Source organism: Anabrus simplex, chromosome 14 (assembly GCF_040414725.1).
Source record: "Anabrus simplex isolate iqAnaSimp1 chromosome 14, ASM4041472v1, whole genome shotgun sequence".
Lineage (NCBI taxonomy): Eukaryota > Metazoa > Arthropoda > Insecta > Orthoptera > Tettigoniidae > Anabrus > Anabrus simplex.
Genome location: NC_090278.1, coordinates 51040049 through 51058728, shown reverse-complemented (window position 1 = coordinate 51058728; position 18680 = coordinate 51040049). Strand labels below are relative to the sequence as shown.

At 41.1% G+C, this 18680-nt stretch overlaps 1 protein-coding gene across 3 annotated transcripts in view; it reads right to left on the bottom strand.

Moving 5' to 3' along the window:
- The window catches only part of LOC136885219 (uncharacterized), a 50074-nt gene that overhangs the window by 20805 nt on the left and 10589 nt on the right, over positions 1-18680 (bottom strand). Inside the window, exons 3-5 of one of the 3 annotated variants that reach the window (XM_068230319.1) lie at positions 18034-18217; positions 17474-17997; positions 2210-2292 (exon numbers count right to left, since the gene is read on the bottom strand). In XM_068230319.1, the coding sequence (XP_068086420.1) occupies positions 2210-2292; positions 17474-17997; positions 18034-18217 (791 nt within the window). Of the gene's footprint in view, positions 1-2209; positions 2293-17473; positions 18218-18680 lie in introns of all 3 variants that reach the window. The other 2 variants (XM_068230318.1, XM_067157660.2) reach the window with 2 other exon arrangements.

Here is an 18680-nt window from a genome sequence, read left to right as displayed (position 1 = left end):
GCGAGGTTCTAGTGTATATCGGCCAAAGAAAGACAAGGGCATGAGAAACAAGAACTCCCTAGGCCTCATGAGCTAATACTACTGGAGTCTGAAATGAAGAAGAATTGACCAAGGGAGGTTGGATACGATAGATGAAAGTGAGGAGCCTGGCACAAGTAAGTGGAATGCAATGCCAGGACTCAGCTAAGGATCGTGGTCGGCAACCAACACTCCCAAGTTCAGAGCCCCTGGAGCCCTTTACAGTCACCTCTTATGACAGGCAGGGGATACTGTGGGTGTTACTCCACTGCCGCCAAACAGAAACATCCCTACTGCCCAAACTTTTTTCTAACAGTGAATTTTCATTGTATGAAGTAACTTCTTTTTGCGATCATGGGTGAAAAGGATGCTTAAGAAACAGCGTTTTGAATTAGGAAACTCTGCAACAGTCTGTATCACTTCCATATTGTCGTAGTTAATGAGAGGGAACCGTAGAAAGTAGGGAAAATCCACAGTAGTTGCCATCTCTGAAAATCAAAGATCAATTTGCAAGTGTGGAGGCTGGACTGGCGTGTAGCTTGGTACCACGGTCGGTGTGAAATGTGGTGCTCTGTTATTACTGCTACCATATGATAATTTGCCCTATTTTGCAGTTCAGTATGGGACTAGGAACTGTGCTAAGGCGGGCTAACGTGCGGTGCTTTGCTGAGGCAGGCTATGACTTTTTTTGTCTTTCCTATGCAAACTTTGTTGGTCAACTACTGTTACCTTCCGGAACGGGGAACCCCCTGTGGCTGGGGGACGCAGATGCAGAATACACCCACGGCATCCCCTGCCTGTCGTAAGAGGTGACTAAGAGGGGCCCCACGGGCTCTCAACTTGGAAGCGTGGGTTGGCGACCACGGGGCCCTCAGCTGAGTCCTGGCATTGCTTCCACTTACTTGTGCCAGGTTCCTCAATTTCATCTATCCTGTCCTACCTCCCATGGCCAACTCTTGTTCTTTTCCGACCCCGACAGTATTACAGCATTCAAGGCCTAGGGAATCTTTCATTTTCACGCCCTTCGTGGCCCTTGCCTTTCTTCGTCCGTTACTTCATTTTTCCAAGTGAGAGATGCCTACTTTTTTCTTCTTTTTTTTCTCTTTGTCTACCCCCTGTGGGTGGGGGACGCAGATGAAGCATACATCCACGGTATCCCATGCCTGTCGTAAGAGGAAACTAAAAGGGGTGACCAAGGGATGACTGCATCAGGACCATGAAATTACTTGTGATTAGTACCATCATGCGGGGAACACCAAGGGTTGCCTTTCCTTGCGAGTAGCACCACTCTGTTAGGTACTCCATAGTTTTGTGATTCGTAGCAGTAGAGCGGGGTTCACTGTGGGTTTCCAGTACCTGTGATTAGTACCACGAAATGCGGAACACCACGGTCTTATGTTGCCCATGGTTAGTACCATTAAGTGAGCAACATCACGGGTCTGGGTGTTGCCTGCGGTTAGAAACACAATATGAGCGACACTGTGGGTCTTCGTTGCCTCTAAATAGTACCCATTATATGCAGAACACCAAGGTTATACCGGCGCCTGTGATTAGTACATCTAGGTAAGGAAAACTATGGGTTTGCATTGCCTACGAGTTTCGCCATTATATGAGAAACACCAGAGGTCTGTGTTACTTGTACGAGTACAATACTTGTGAGTAGTACCATAATATTTGGAACACCGTGAGTTTACGCTACCTTTCATTAGTACCACAACATAAGAAATACCATGGTTCTTCTTTACTAGCGATAAGTTCCATTATGAGGGACCATTGACAAGGATATTGAACTCCTTTAGACAACAAGCATAATTGATTCAGGATTGTGCTTTGGAAAAAGTCCCTTAGTCTGTAATATTGTTTCTGGTCAGGTGAGGCATTGCGGGTTGGATCCATTGATGGTTTTAAATTCATATTCATTCCTTCATTCTTCATCATCACATTTTGAATTCTGGTCACTGGATGAATTTTGTACTTTTAAACTGTCATTGCATTTCGTCTCATTTTGTAATGTTAGGGGCCAATGACCTAGATGTTAGGCCCCTATAAACAACAAGCATCATCATCATCATCATCATCAGGTTTGGAAGGCATAGGGAGTCTTATACCATCGCCAAGGGGGTGTTGACAAGGCTATCCCATAAGCAGGTTTTCATACAAGGAAATGAATACAGAGAAAATTTGCACTTACTTCTTGTCAGTTGAGGAAACGTGTAGACTAGGGTCGTCCTCAATTGGATAATTTTCTTCCTCTTCTTCTTCTTCCTCAACATTCTGAAAAAATAAAATCTATAATTAACACTTTCACTACCAGCTGCCTAAACAGCTTGCCACTGTGGGGCCCAGCCATACATTTTTTGACATCTAAGTTCAACAATAGTGCATATTAATTCAAATTTCTCTACAACCTCGGTACAAAAATAATTACAAAAGACAAAACATTGTTTTCCTCACTGTTTTCATTTACATCAAATACTGGAGCTGATGGACGAAAAGAGGCAAGGGCATTGTTCCTGTCTGGATTACTCTTCACCATTCTGGTGCCTTCAACGCATACATAATCATACTCGCTTTCACTACTTGAAGCTATCAGATCATCACCTGAATTGCTATGGTGCAAAATATCACATATTTCTTTTTGCAGAATCACTTGAAGCTTTGTCTACAACACAACCACCGTCACTTCATGTTTCACTCAGTTTGAGAAGCTCCAAAATTTAACTGTATACAATGAATAAGAGAACACAAAGGGAGGGTTGTCATGTGGAGAAAAGAGGACACTCGGGTCATCTACTGGAAGAAAAAAAAAAGTTCTAGGTAGAATTCTTCTGGACCCTGTTTCATAAAACATTTTTCACTAATTTATGAGTACCGAGTTCGATAGTTGCAATCGCTTAAGTGCGGCCAGCATCCAGTATTCGGGAGATAGTGGGTTCGAACTCCACTGTTGGCAGCCCTAAATATGGTTTTCCGTGGTTTCCCTATTTCCACACCAGGAAAATGCTGGGGCCGTACCTTACTTAAGGCCACGGCTGCTTCCTTCCCACTCCTAGCCCTTTTCTGTCCCATTGTCGCCAAAAACCTATCTGTGTCGGTGCGACGTAAAGCAACTTGCAAAAAAAAAATTATGAGTTTCATGCTTCATAGAGTTATTAGTTTATGAGTCATAATTATTAGTAGGTAATCCTAATAATATTAGTAAATTGTTTCATAGACAATATGACTCATATTATTGAAATTATTTCCATGAGTGTAATTTGACTCATAATCCACACTGTTAGTGAAACCAAAGTGAGTGGTATTTTAATATTTTGGCATAAATCGTGAAGATCAGTGAAATGGCTGACTCTGATTCAAATAGTGATGAGGAGCAAGTGTATATTGACCGCCCAATAAATTTTAGGCCAAGAACAGCCTGTACTGGTATGGAACAAACACATGAATACAATAGAAACTCAATTATACATTTCAGGAAAGTGAGTTTTCCCGTATTATTTGTTCAAATTATGTGATCCTGCGAGCATCCTAATTAAATCACATTGTAAAAATTCTGCATTATCCGTTCCTTGAAGGAACGATTTCCCGGAACAACCGTCCAGATGTTTCAGTCCCGTCAACGCTAAATCCTTGATCACACGTTTTTCAAAAACTGTATCTCAAAAAAGGACGGCTATGGCAAACTTACGGATCTTGGTGTTAACATCTGCCACTGCAATCATTAGAGAAGTACTGTATTGGAAAAGCGATCAGCGGTGAACTAGCATAAGGGAGCATCTTAGCATCGCATTCGGGTGGTACTGTTTAGAGAATCCTCAGAAATTATACAGCAGAGAGTGGCCACAACAACTGGAAGGAGACAGTGTATTTCGACTGCTCTACATGAAGAAGGAATAAGTTTCGTCAAATGTTCGTACTTGCAAAACATTTACATTATGTCCAGGTTTAGATGTTTTTAAAAAAAAACTCTTTTCTATTGTATCACTGAACAGGTTCGGCACTTCCCTCAGGGCACTGTATAGTCAATGGGCTGTCAGGCAGGAGTCGAAACTGCTCATTCTTAAGTAACACAAATGTAGTATTTTAATATAATTGATTATGTTATCGAGACCAGAACAGATGTTGCACCTTACATACATAAAACCATGGTAATTTTTGGGATTGCCTGTTGCTGTTTTGGCCCTAATATAAGACTGGGAATTCCACATTTTTTGTGTTAAAATGTAATAAAAACCACAGTTGTTTTATTTGTGCACGTTACATTTAAAAAGTTTGTATCATTTCCCACTTGTACTGACTTGTGCAGCAAGCCCGCTTTCCAGCTGAGCTCAAGGTCACGAATAACTACAAGTTCTGATGATATTTTTTCTCTTTCCAATTTCATTGTGATTAGTGACGGGCAGAATTGAACATAAAGCATTTGAGAACTTTTGAGAATCAATACTTACATTCAAAGTCATATTCTTGAGTTCAACATAACCTTTAAAAGTCGATGTAGGTCTAATTTACGCGGTACAAGATTTCCATAAACTGACTACGAAGAGTATACCGGTGACCAAACTACAATGGAAGATTAAAAAAGGGGATTTCGCCATCATGTTGGGTACTTTTGTATCTTTCCTTTTTTTCCTAGTGGCTTTACGTCGCACCGACATAGATAGGTCTTATGGCGGCAATGGGATAGGAGAGGCATCGTTCGAGTTGGAAGGAAACGGCCGTGGCCTTAATTAAGGTACAGACCCAGCATTTGCCTGGTGTGAAAACAGAAAACCATGGAAAACCATCTTCAGGGCTGCCGAAAGTGGGATTCAAACCCATTATCTCTCGCTTGCAAGTTCACAGCCGCGCACCCCTAACCGCACGGCCAACTTGCCCGGTAATTTTGTATCTAATGTGCTTAATTTTATTAGATTAGAGAATTAAAAAACTACTTGTGGTCAATTGTTGTTTGGCTTGGCATTACCGGTATTAGATTTTTTGAAGAGTTTGGCTGATCAAAGTTGCTTAACTGAAAGAAGTTTTCACAGCAAACTGATGTAGTTTCCCAAGTAAAACTGAATGTAAAGTTTCGAGATTTTTAAGTCGTGTACTGGTAATTGATGTTTGACGCCAGCCCCGTTGTCCAACTTGCCTGCCTTTCACCCGGAGGGCCCGGGTTCGATTCCTGGCCAGGTCAGGCATTTCTACCTGGATATGAGGGCTGGTTCCAGGTTCACTCATTCTGCGATTACCTTTAATTGAGGAGCTATCGAATGGTGAGATGACGACGCCAGTTTAGAGAGCCAGGAATAACGGCCGAAAGGATTTGTCTCACTAACCATACATCACCTCGTATTCTGCAGGCCTTCGGACTAAGCAGCAGTCGCTTGGTAGGCGGAAGGCCCATTGGGGCTGTAGCTGGTTTGCTTTAGGAGTGCTTGTAAGATTATAATTGGGAACATGCATCATTTTCAAAAATATTTTTTTTGGAAAGTACACCAATGAAATAGTACGTAAACGTATTACATTGTGGTATGTTGCCTTGTTTTCTACCATTAAAAAAATATTTAATAGTGCCTTTCCGCAAGGCGAGTGAAACGGCCTCTGACGTAAGCGGCGCGCTGTGACGTCACGATCCCGTATCGCATGGAGCTCTACCAGCCGTTGTGCATCAGCCGTTGCTAAAGCCGATTGTTTATTATTCATGATCGCGAATAACTTCAGAATGACAGAAGAAAGGTTCAAAACAGCACAATCAGACAATCTATCATGTGTAGATGTCATCATTCTTGAAAAATAGTGACTTTTGTGGCCGCAGAATTTCGCGGATAAAAAGCAAGTTTGTAAGTGGCATCTTTTATATACGTGCAATGTACTGTAACCCATAGTATTAGGATAACAACTGAACCTGGATAGATATCACATCACTTTCAACATTTCCTTCTAGACTGATTCCCCTATTAAAGAATAACATTACATTTTCGGGCTTTCAGCATTAGTAAAGTAAGAAATCGGATTTCAGCACTAACATAAACATATAGGTAGCATTATAGTACTAGTCCGCTTCTGTGGTGTAGTGGTTAATGTGTGCCATTCCCGGAGGCCCGGTTTCGATTCCCGGCTCTGCCATGAAAGTTGAAAACAAATAGTACGAGGGCTGGAACGGGGTCTACTCAGCCTCGGGAGGTCAACTGAGTAGAAGGGTTTCGAATCCCACCACAGCCATCCTCGAAGTGGTTTTTCGTATTTTCCTACTTCTCCTCCAGGCACCTAAGGCCACGGCCGTTTCCTTCCCTCTTCCTTGTCTATCCCTTCCGATCCTCCTATCCTCCAACAAGGCCCCTGTTGAGCATAACAGGTGAGGCCTCCTGGGCGAGGTAATGGCCCTCCTCACCAGCTGCATCACCATACTCAAAGTCTCACGTTCCAGGACACTGCCCTTGAAGTGGTAGAGGTGAAATCCCTCGCTGAGTCCGAGAGAAAACCAACCCTGAAGGATAAACTGATTAAGAAAGAAAGAAAGAAGGAAAGAAAGAAAGATCATAGTACTATAGGGCTATAATCTATCATTCCCAAAAAAATATATATTTATGGTTGGGACAACTGGCCTACTCACTTCCGGGGCCCATGAAAGAGAATTAAATATCTTTGTGGAGGGAAAAAGTTAAACATGATAAAGGTAAATATGACTTCATCTAGTTTTCACAAGTCGGGCTGAGTGGTTCAGACTGTTGAGGTGCTGGCCTTCTGACCCCAACTTGGCAGGTTCGATCCTGGTTCAGTCCGGTGGTAGTTGAAGGTGCTCAAATACGTCAGCCTCGTGTTGGTAGATTTACTGGCACGTAAAATAACTCCTGCAGGACTAAATTCCTGCACATCGGCGTCTCCGAAAATCGTAGAAGTAGCTAGCGGGGCGTGAAGCCAATAACATTAATTACATTTGGCTTTTAACAAGCTGAGCATATCAGGAAAGAAAAGTGTCCTGGTGACATTTTAGTCGTTCAATACAGGAATGTCTTTGGGTGCTGTGACTTTAATTTTTTTTCTGTTTGCTTTACGTCACACCGTCACATAATGGCGACGATGGGACAGGAAAGGCCTAGGAATGGGAACAAAGCGGCCGTGGCCTTAGGTACAGCCTCAACATTTGCCTGGTGTGAAAATGGGAAACCACGGAAAACCATCTTCAGGGCTGCCGGCAGTGGGGTTCAAAACCCACTATCTCCCGGATGCGAGCTCACAGCTGCGCGCTCCTAACCGCACGGCCAACTCGCGCGGTATTTTTACCCTTCGGTTTATTGACTTGGCTTGTATAACCTAAAACTTAGGCTAAGTTGGATTATATTTTAAACACCTACATCACTATTTTCACCTGTGTGCAATTATGTTATTTATTTCATTAATATTATGATAATTATTATAATTGAGCATTGTTAACTTATAAGACTCCAACAGACAAGCATTGGTTTTGTGTAGTTATACATTTGTTAAATTCACGTCGTTTCCTTTCATGATGTACACGCCTATTCTTTGCTACATTATAGGGTATTTAGATATAGCCTAAATTTCTTTACCAATTAAGCTCTTCAATAAAGACATACATAACTGTCCCATGCCAAGATATATTGGTAGAATTAGAGCTGTCAAAATGGTTCATAACCCCTTTGATTTATTATCTTGACATGGATCACCCAAAACATAGGTTAGGTTTGGAGAATACTTTAATAATCAGCATTATTTAATGCACCGTTTATTACTTTCATATTCCAAGATGTAATTGAAGCATTTAAATAAAGCATCATACATTAAAATTTAAAGTTTTACCACTAGAACAGCTGACATGGAAAAGTGATTTGAAAATTCAAACAAATTCATCTTACGTTAAAATTTTCAAAAAAATAAACTGTAGACTTTTCCGATATATCACCAGCATTTCTCCAGCTCGCCAAAATCCATTTCTCCCTAGTTTTAGCGTCTTTGGAACGTTTATAAACAATTTGTTTGGGATGGTATGCGATGTGCTATTGCACATCGGAACTCTACACCATTTATAAGTTTTCTGCCTCACTGTCTGCACAGGATTCATTTTAAGTCTAAAATATACCACTCAAATTATTATCCAATGTATAGACCTCGAATTTAACCATACTAGACACCAACGTAAAGTAGAAATACGCGAAGTGTATCCTGCTTCTCACAGCACACTGCGTGTTATTTCGTCTGCTAATTCAGTCAACCTGTACGATGACGTCAGGCCAATGAGATCGCGTACTTGCGTGACGTGACATTTTCGTAGATTTTTATCATGTTTGGAGTTATTATTTGTACATTCTGATCACATTTTTGAATTCTGCATGCAATTTTGTATCAGATTAGCATATTTTTAATTAAAACCCCGGATCATGCATGTTCCCTATTATACATATTTCATTTTTGTGATGTTTAGCCAAATTGTAGATGGTTCATTATTTCCCGAATTTTCCGTTTTACCGTGTTGTGCGCTTTTTTTTTTTTTTTCCAGGTTCTCTCCAAAAATGGAGAATCGAGGTTCCACTGTACAAAATATTTAGGTCAGATTACAGAACATTTGAATATGTGCTTGATAGGAGAAGTAATATCTTAGAATGCTCCACTGCAAGGAATGAAGTACTAACCTCAAAACAGCAGCTTCAGATCGCACTCCACTGGTTAGGTAATGGTGCACAGTATCAGTGTGTTTCTGATATACCGTATATGGTATTTCAAAAGCGACAGTCTGCAGAGTCGTGACAGCGACAGATGACACCCTTGTTATGATGTTGCATGTTGGTTGGCTGACTATGGTGAAGTAGATACTGTATTTGCCATATTCACTGAACTTGGCAGTATTCCTTTAGTTTGTGGAGTACTTAACACGTTGGCTGCCAGAGCGGTACATTGTACCGCTGAGTGAGTGTCTCACGAGGCTACGGCGGTACAAAGTACCGCTGACAGGTGTTGCTATTTGATTTTCCCTGCCGGGCCAGCGGACCGCTGAGCCGTTGAATTCGCTATGCTTGGTTTCTAAAATATACTCTTAATTTTTTATTAATCTTACCTTCTTTTATTGGCAATATGTGAGTATTTGTCCAGTCAGTTTAGGCATGCGCTTAGCTGTACCGGGTTAGCTAACTCGCAAGCTCAAGATTTTGGAGATTGTGGGCTTGAATACTACTGTCGGGAAACCTGGTTATGGATTTCTGTGATTTCCCATTTTCACCCCAAGCTTATGCTTACCTAATCAATAGGCCACACTGATTCTTTCCAAATTGTTGCACCCATACCTGAGCTGATTTCTACGGTTATCGCAATAAATATAGCATAGAAATGAGCGTATTTGCATTTTCTAAATTGACAACATTCATTGACAACATAGCAAAATTTTACATTACCGTTGAGCATTTGGCAAGGAGTAAATAGGAAATAAATATCCTTCAAATTTAATTTGGTGAAGAGTTTTTTGTGTTGCGAAGTGTAATAAACCAGTTTGACATGGACACTACTTACCAGAGATCTCATACTGAAGGGCTAGCGTCATTATCTTCCGAGTTCGAGAAGAAAACGGTTTCATTTTTATAACTAACCTCTCCATTCACTGGTAAAATAACTTAGAAATATCTCGCAAGTATTTCAGACACACCTTACTATAAAAGAATGAGTGCCTTGCGATTGTAGTCCTAAGCGCTAGTAAACAAATCGTGGCACGCTCTGTTATCTACAATGTGTACCGCTAGGCAAAATCATGCAGTGAACTTTTCTGTGGGGCCACGGTGGTACCTCGGGGTGCTGAGAATTTTTATTGTATTTCGTACGTACATTGAACACTTAAGTGAAATATCACTTCGAAATTTGCTTTACTGCTTATTTACTACATGCATAGTAGAAAAAATGCTTTGGCCACCAGGACATTTCTTGCTATGTGTCCTGGCTGTCAACATGTTAATGGAACGCTCAAAATTGATGCACCAACTGTATATGAACAAGCATTTGCTGATCGATATAGGAAAGATTTCTTGAACGTAATGCTCATACAACCTGTGACAATAAAGTTTGGTGAATTGTCCTATACTATCAACATAGATGAACAATGCACGACAGTGACCTTACTGTCCTTCGAAATAGTCCCCTCCCATAACCATGCACTGCTGAGATCGGCGATAAATGTCCTGGAAACTTTGCAAGAAGGCTTCCTTTGGGATGGTGTTCAAAAGTCTCGTCACGTTTCGTTGGATGTCAGGAATATCGTTAATCTGCAGTTCATCTGTTATCATGCGCACGGGGGCTGTCAGAAACACTTTCCTGGCCTCCTCGAAAATGGGCGAACTACTCGTACACACACTTCAAGGACAGTGCTTGATCTTCACAAACACGTACCAGCATCGCATGTATTTCTTTCGGTGTCTTGCCAAGCTTGAAACAAAACTGTGCATTGATCTTCTGGTCGTTCTTTTTCCTGTTCACAGTTCAGAACCAACGCACTAAACACGCACTGTGTCAAACAGGTCTTACACGGCACACGCACAATGCTCAACTGAACATCGTTGGCAGCAGGTGCAGCGTTGCGTGTCGCCAGTGTTATTGGATCGACCGTTCTGACTTCATTCACCGAACTTTGTTGTCACAAGTTGTATGTGGACCAAATTTAGAATTCTACTATGTTTGTGTGAATTAGCCTGGTAGTAGTAATAATGTTATTTTGCTTTACATCCCACTAACTACTTTTATGATTTTTGAAGATGCCGAGGTGCCGGAACTTAGTCCCGTAGGAGTTCTTTTACGTGCCAGTAAATCTACCAACATGAGGCTGATATATTTCAGCACCTTCAAATACCACCAGACTGAGCCAGGATTGAACCTGGCAAGTTGGGGTCAGGAGGCCAGCACCTCAACCACCTGAGCTACTCAGCATGGCTGGCCTGGTAGTGTCAGCGATGCTAAGGCTCTAAGGCTAAGTGACTTGAACAATGAGATTACTAATGGTTGGAGGCCTTTCCCTAGTGCAGTTCTGCTTGGAGACTCAATCTATCCTTTTATGTTTGGTTTATACCACCAGTAAACCAAGATTTTGCTAGTCCATCTCAACAGAGATTTTTAACACATAGCTGACCGAATGCTTGAGCTTGTCATATACCCTATGGACCGGACATTTTTCTACTAAGCATACTAGAGTGCACATGATTATAAAAATGTACATAAATATTAAACTAGTCAAGATTTTAACTTTAAACAGTGTTATTGGATCGACCGTTCTGACTTCATTCACCGAACTTTGTTGTCACAAGTTGTATGTGGACCAAATTTAGAATTCTACTATGTTTGTGTGAATTAGCCTGGTAGTAGTAATAATGTTATTTTGCTTTACATCCCACTAACTACTTTTATGATTTTTGAAGATGCCGAGGTGCCGGAACTTAGTCCCGTAGGAGTTCTTTTACGTGCCAGTAAATCTACCAACATGAGGCTGATATATTTCAGCACCTTCAAATACCACCAGACTGAGCCAGGATTGAACCTGGCAAGTTGGGGTCAGGAGGCCAGCACCTCAACCACCTGAGCTACTCAGCATGGCTGGCCTGGTAGTGTCAGCGATGCTAAGGCTCTAAGGCTAAGTGACTTGAACAATGAGATTACTAATGGTTGGAGGCCTTTCCCTAGTGCAGTTCTGCTTGGAGACTCAATCTATCCTTTTATGTTTGGTTTATACCACCAGTAAACCAAGATTTTGCTAGTCCATCTCAACAGAGATTTTTAACACATAGCTGACCGAATGCTTGAGCTTGTCATATACCCTATGGACCGGACATTTTTCTACTAAGCATACTAGAGTGCACATGATTATAAAAATGTACATAAATATTAAACTAGTCAAGATTTTAACTTTAAAGTTGATGGATCTGTCTTTATAAAACCACCTTCAGCATTAATTCCTAATACATCATCAATGTTTTCATCGTTGTCGTCATCAGAGTCACTTGAATAAATGAGCACACTATGTAAATTACAGTGTGTAGGAGCTTGAATATCACTTCCATTATCACTCTCACATTCAGTTTCCACTAATTCACAATCACTATATCCATTTGAACGATCATCGGCATACGATTCTTCTAAAATATCGTCGTCAGCTAACACTGTATTACACGAGCGCTGCATCTTATCATTGACTGAACCGGCAGAAAGAAAGTCGACGTTTCTTGCAGCTTTATCCACAAGTTCATTTCCTGCAATCCCAACGTGGCTTGGAAGCCACGTGAAAATGATCCTGGTGCCAGCATCACTTAACCTGGCTAGAAGGTCATGAATCTGTTACACCAGTGGGTGTTGCAGGAAATAGGTTTCAATAGACTGCAGAGAGCTTAATGAGTCGGTACATGTAAGAAAATGGTTTCTTTCGCCACCAGTGCAAACTGCAGAACTTCTAAGATGGTGTAAAGCTCTGCAGTATACACGCTACATACACTAGGAAGTGAGATCTTCATGTTCATATTATTGGTGACGAAAGGGCAACCATAATTTTCTCCGATTTTAGAACCATCCGTGAAGATATGTCCTGCTGCTGGATACTGGTGACCAAGGTCCTGGAAATACCTCCTATAAACGGAGGAATCCGTGTTCACTTTGGATAATTTTTTTTTGCTAGTTGCTTTACGTCGCACCGACTCAGATAGGTCTTATGGCGACGATGGGACAGGGAAGGGCTAGGAGTGGGAAGGAAGCGGCCGTGGCCTTAATTAAGGTACAGCCCCAGCATTTGCCTGGTGTGAAAATGGGAAACCACGGAAAACCATTTTCAGGGCTGCCGACAGTGGGGTTCGAACCTACTATCTCCCGAATACTGGATACTGGCCGCACTTAAGCGACTGCAGCTATCACTTTGGATCCACGGAGTAGATCTAGACATATATTTGGTTGCAGAACTAACCACAGAGACACCTCGCTAAAAGTCTGTATGCTCTGGTTTTGGAACAAGAATAGTCTGTTGATGATGATGAAATGGGAAGGCCAATTTTGAGGTCAGAATTCGACAGAGCTTTGAGAACCTAAATAGGAACAAGGCACCTGGAATTGATGGCATTCCCTCTGAATTACTGACTTCCTTAAGAGAAACCAGCATAGCAAGGTTATTCCATTTAGTGTGTAAGATGTATGAAACAGGAGAAGTGCCATCCGATTTTTGGCAGAATGTTATTATAGTCTACCTATTCCCAAGAAAGCCAGTATTGACAAGTGTGAAGATTACTGCACAATTAGTTCAGTATCTCACGCTTGCAAAATTTTAACACATATTATTTAGAGAAGAATGGAAAGACAGGTCGAAACTGAGTTGGGAGAAGATCAGTTTGGCTTCAGAAGGAATGTAGGAGCACGTCAAGCAATTGTAACTTTATGTCTGATCTTAGAGAATCAAATTAAGGACAAGCCCACATACCTGGCATTCACAGACCTGAAAAAGCATTCGATAATGTTGATTGGATCAAGCTATTTGAGATTCTGAATGTGATCGGGATCAGATACCAAGAACGAAGAATTGTCTACAATCTATGTAAAAATCAGTCTGCAGTGATAAGAATCGAGAGCTTTGAAAACGAAGCAGCAATCCTGAAAGGAGCAAGGCAAGGCTGCAGTTTGTCCTCCCCCTACTTTTCAGTGCTTATATAGAACAGGGAGTAAAGGAAAGCAAAGAGGAATTTGGAAAGGGAATCACAATCCAAGGACAGAAAATCAAAACCCTGAGATTTGCCGATGATATTGTTATTTTATCTGAATCTACAGAGGATCTGGAGAAATTGATGGAGTGTGGTCGAACAAAGTCAGGTGATGCAGGTAATATTAGATTATTAAATGAAGTCTTAAATGAAGTAGATGAATACTGTTACTTGAGTAGTAACATAACTAATGATGGCAGAAGTAAGGAGGACATAAAATGCAGACTAGCACAAGCAAAGAAGGCCTTTCTTAACTCATTGCGGACCGTGGATGGCGTAAGACGTTCAAGCTTGCTCCTCTGCTGCGGGCCGTGGACGGCGTAAGACGTTTAATGTTCCGCGCGAAGCAATGCTGTTTATATTCGTCATCTATGCATTCTTACACCTTAGTCAGCGTTACTGGTTGTAGCAGGAAGTCGGTTGACCTTGTTGAGATAACCCTCGTGTTGAGTGGGCTGATGTTTATCTCAGCAGTTTTAGCTGGAAAATCTCATAACTTCCTCGCGCGTCAATTCGGTACTTGAGATTCCAATGCAGTGCGTGTCGTCCTTACCGAGTGTAGTATAATGGCTTATAATACAAAGTATCTTACGGAAGATTAAATAGATATTGTTCACAATGATTATTCTGGTGATGAACTTATTCCTGAAATAGACTCAGATAGTGAAAGTGAGAATGGTGAGGAAATTGCGATTCCCGAATCCGATAGGCCTATAGAGAAAAGTGAAGTGCCTGATACATATCATTCTAGTTATTGTCCACCCGTTCCACCATTTACAGAGAATTCAGCTATAAACGTACAAATAGAAAATAAGCAGGATATTTTGAGTTACGTGAGTATTTTCATGAATGACGAATTTTATCAGTATGTGTGAGCAGACCAATCTATACGCGAGTCAAGTGATAAGTGCGGCGCCCCGGCCTTTCACAAAGAATTCGATCATGCAATCGTGGAAACCGATTAGTCCAAAATCCTGATATAAAAATGTACTGGACCGAAGATCCTGTTATTCATACTACGATATTTTCTAAAACAATGTTCCGAATACGCTTCTTTCATATTCATTTCTTCACTTCGGTGACAGTAATCGTTATGCCGAAAATATAGGTAGGCTGTATAAAATTAGACGTATTTTGAAACCTATCACACCTTAAATACTTACTACAGGTAAGCACAAAGTATCATTTTCTAACACTTATAGTTTAGGAGTAAATGTAAATTGTATTAAGTGATGCACGTCTCGAGGGCCGGGCATGAAAATGGCCGGTCCAGGCATTCAAGTGTCCCGCTCAGAAGCAGGTACTGAACGTGTTAAGAAAATAAATTTGCTCACATCGAACATTGATATAGGAATTAGAAATATGTTTTTGAAGACTTTCACATGGAGCGTGGCATTGTATGGAAGTAAAACATGGACTATAATTAATTCAGAAAGGAAGAGATTAGAAGCATTTGAAATGTGGTGTTACACAATAATGCTGAAGGTGAGATGGATAGATCGAATCACGAATGAAGAGATACTGAAACGAATTCGTGAGAGGAAGTCAATTGGCTAAATTTGACTGGAAGAAGAGATAGAATGACAGGACACATCTTAAGACACCCAGGACTTGTTCAGTTGGTTTTTAAGGGAAGTGTAGGGGGTAAGAAAGGTAGGGGTACACCAAGGTATGAGTATGACAAGCAGATTAGAGCAGGTGTAGGATGCAGTAGTTACGGAGAAATGAAAAGGTTAGCACAGGATAGGGCAGGGTTGCCACCTGTCCCGTATTGTACGGGCCGTCCCGCATTTGAGGTGAAAATTTTGTGTCCCGTATTATGAACTGTTGTCCTGTAAAAGCGAGCATTTGCCTTTTGTGTCTCTAAATATTTTAAAATCCGTATGTGATTTGAGCGCCATCGAAGTTCAAAGAAGTTCCATTATTTTGTTCTCTTTGGATCCTTGGAAAGAAAAAAAAATCTTGTGATGTCTCGCCATTTGCTGGTAAGGCTGAGCATGCTGGGTTATTTACCTCGCCTTCCGCCGCATACTTCCATAGGTTTTCCATTCCAATTTCTAACATGATTGTTCATGCTGTCTGAGACTAAATCTACGTAAATTATGATTCTATTAAAGCTCATCGAAGACATTCGTGTTAAGATGTCAGATGTACTGTACTGCATGTAATGTGAAAAACGTGGAAGTTAGTTTCTTTTATGAATTTCAATAATTATCTTATTCTGTTAATGAAACTAATTATGGACTTTGCTTCATCTAACAGATGACTTGACTTGTATAGATAGGAGGATTTTATAAATATTTTCTTTTGTAAAGTGAAACTAATTATAATCTAACTGAAATTGGTACCTAAAGTTTGATTTTCTAGTATTTATGCAATGTCCCTTATTTCTTACATAAAAAAGTGGCAACCCTAGGATAGGGTGGCATGGAGAGCCGCATCAAATCAGTCTGTGGATTGATTACTCAAACAACAACAACAGCAACAATGTGTTTTACAAGCAGTCTTCAAGAAAATGTAAAGTAATTAATGCTGTGAACTTTTTTCGGCAATGAAGCGGTTCAAAGGGAACTGGCACTTATCATGACACTTCCAAATCATACCGGCTAGAATCAATCAAGAAACGACAAACATGAGGGTCGTGTCTTGGTAATGCGCTGGACATTATGGAGAACATAAAGCATGAAATGGAGGGTATCCTTGGAAACCTTGGACTCTGTCTGCAAACAAAATATTGTGACATCCGTCAACGAGATGTGGGCTACGACATCATGATAGCTATAAACAAATATTTGGCTGGCACTAATAATGTGGATCTACCAGAATGTTCAACACCTACACTCGCTCCTGAATTCAAGTACCGTTCTGTCACATCCATAGATGTACAGAGAGCATTCTCTTACCGGACGAGTTGGCCATGCGGTTAGGAGTGCGCAGCTGTGAACTTGCATCCAAGAGATAGTGGGTTCGAATCTTACTGTCAGCAGCCCTAAAGATGGCATGGTTTCCCAATGGGGCTGTACCTTAATCACAGCTATGGCTGCTTCCTTCCCACTCATAGGCCTTTCCTATCCCATTTGTTGCCATAGACTTATCTGTGTCGGTGTGACGTAAAGCTACTTGTAAAAAAAATGTAGACTTTTACATTTACATTTTACCTATAACACTATTTTACCTAAAAATTAGCCCTATGGCAACATATGGCTTGGAAAACATTTAGGAACATTTGAGTGTAATGCAACTAGAAATGATCAAGAAGTTGAAGGCAAACTACTTGAAACGTGCACTATGCCTCTCCAAATATTCCCCTTCCCGCTTGTGTTGAAGTTATCCCGGAAAGAATTTTATGTCGAGTAGCTAAGAACACAGTTGTTACTCCCAGCCACAACATCGTATGCACATCTGATTCAAGACCTAAAGTCTAAGAAAGCTGAAATCTGGGAAGATGTTTCCTCCACTGCTGCTATGATAAATCACGTGTGAGTTCAAGGTGGATATGAACTGCGGCACCTATTAATAAGGTTCTCTGTTCATAGATTTCATTATAAATGATGTAACATACAGTATTATCATAAACTAGGTCCGAACTGTGTCTGCTCGAGATGTGGCACACACTGTACCAGGCAAGATGTGTCAAGTTGCAAACAATGACTGGAATCACTCGTAAAATTCTGTAATGAGGATTGATGTAATTTAATTTTTTACACACTGTGCGCATTAAATAAATTATTTTTAATGATGAGGTAATACTTTACCTTTCTGCTTTCTATTTGTCTTTGAGGTGCTGTCTCCTCATGATAAAATAAAGAAAATGGCTGGACGACAGGAAGAGGTTCTGGCTGTGTCTCTTCCCCTGGCTCTTGCTTTATCTGCACTCCACTTGGTAACAATAGTTGTGTCTGACCCATTGGTATGCCTGGATGAAACTGCAGTGGTGTCTCTGGATATGGCAGTATTGGATGAAACGTTGTTCTCCGAGGTCTTGGTTTTCGTCTCCGCTGGCTTGGCTTCTTTTTCCGTGATTTAATTGTCTGATATATTTGATAAGGGATAAAACTGAACTGTTTCCTGCGAGGTCGTCGGACCAGTAAAGGTTCATCAGAGTGGTCCTCTTTGTTTTGGCCATTCTCTGCACTATCTAGTACCTCCGTTTTTGGTGGTCTGTCTCCCTCCACACTGTCTGGTGCTTCACCTCCTGTTTCCTTGTCTTCTCTCACCAAGTTGTCCAAAATACCACCTGCTTGTCCACCTTCTCGTCCTCTGGTGCCTGCTTCTCCACCTTCTGCTGCAGTGGTGGCTGCTTCAAGCTCTCCACCTTCTGGCCTCGTGGTGGCTGCCTCTCCACCTTCTGGTCCTGTGGTGGTTGTCTCAAACTCTCCATTCTCTTGTTCTTGAGGAAACTCCTCCTTTACTACCACAACATTTTCTGCCATCTCCACGGCCTCGTCCTTCACGTATGCATCATCCGTCGCACACATCTGGGTTGGTGCAATTGTATCCTATAGAAAATGAAAGGAGAAATCATGTTAGACTGAAATTAAAAATGAAACTAAACAGAGTTACATCACACATTAGTCAATAACAACATTAGAAGGCAGTCAGGCTGGGACCGTGGCTGTGCTCCACCACTGTGATAACAGATAATTGATTGATATGTGGCCTCTGGAGAGGCCTGGTGAAGGTCTTTCTAGCTGATGCTCAAGGTAAGTGGTGGTGGTGGTGGTGGTGGTGGTGATTTTTGTTTTAAGAGGAAGTACAACTATGAAATCATCCTCTCAGAACAAATTAACTGGAAAAGAAATTTAAAATAAAAAATGAATTATTTATTCAACGAAGAAATTTTGAAGTGAATTACAAAACAAAATAAAAATTATTGTATCAAGCTGAAAAAATCACTAATGAATCAAAAGGGAATGTAAGATCCCTGAGTAACGGAACACTTGAAATTTACGTGTCCTTGAT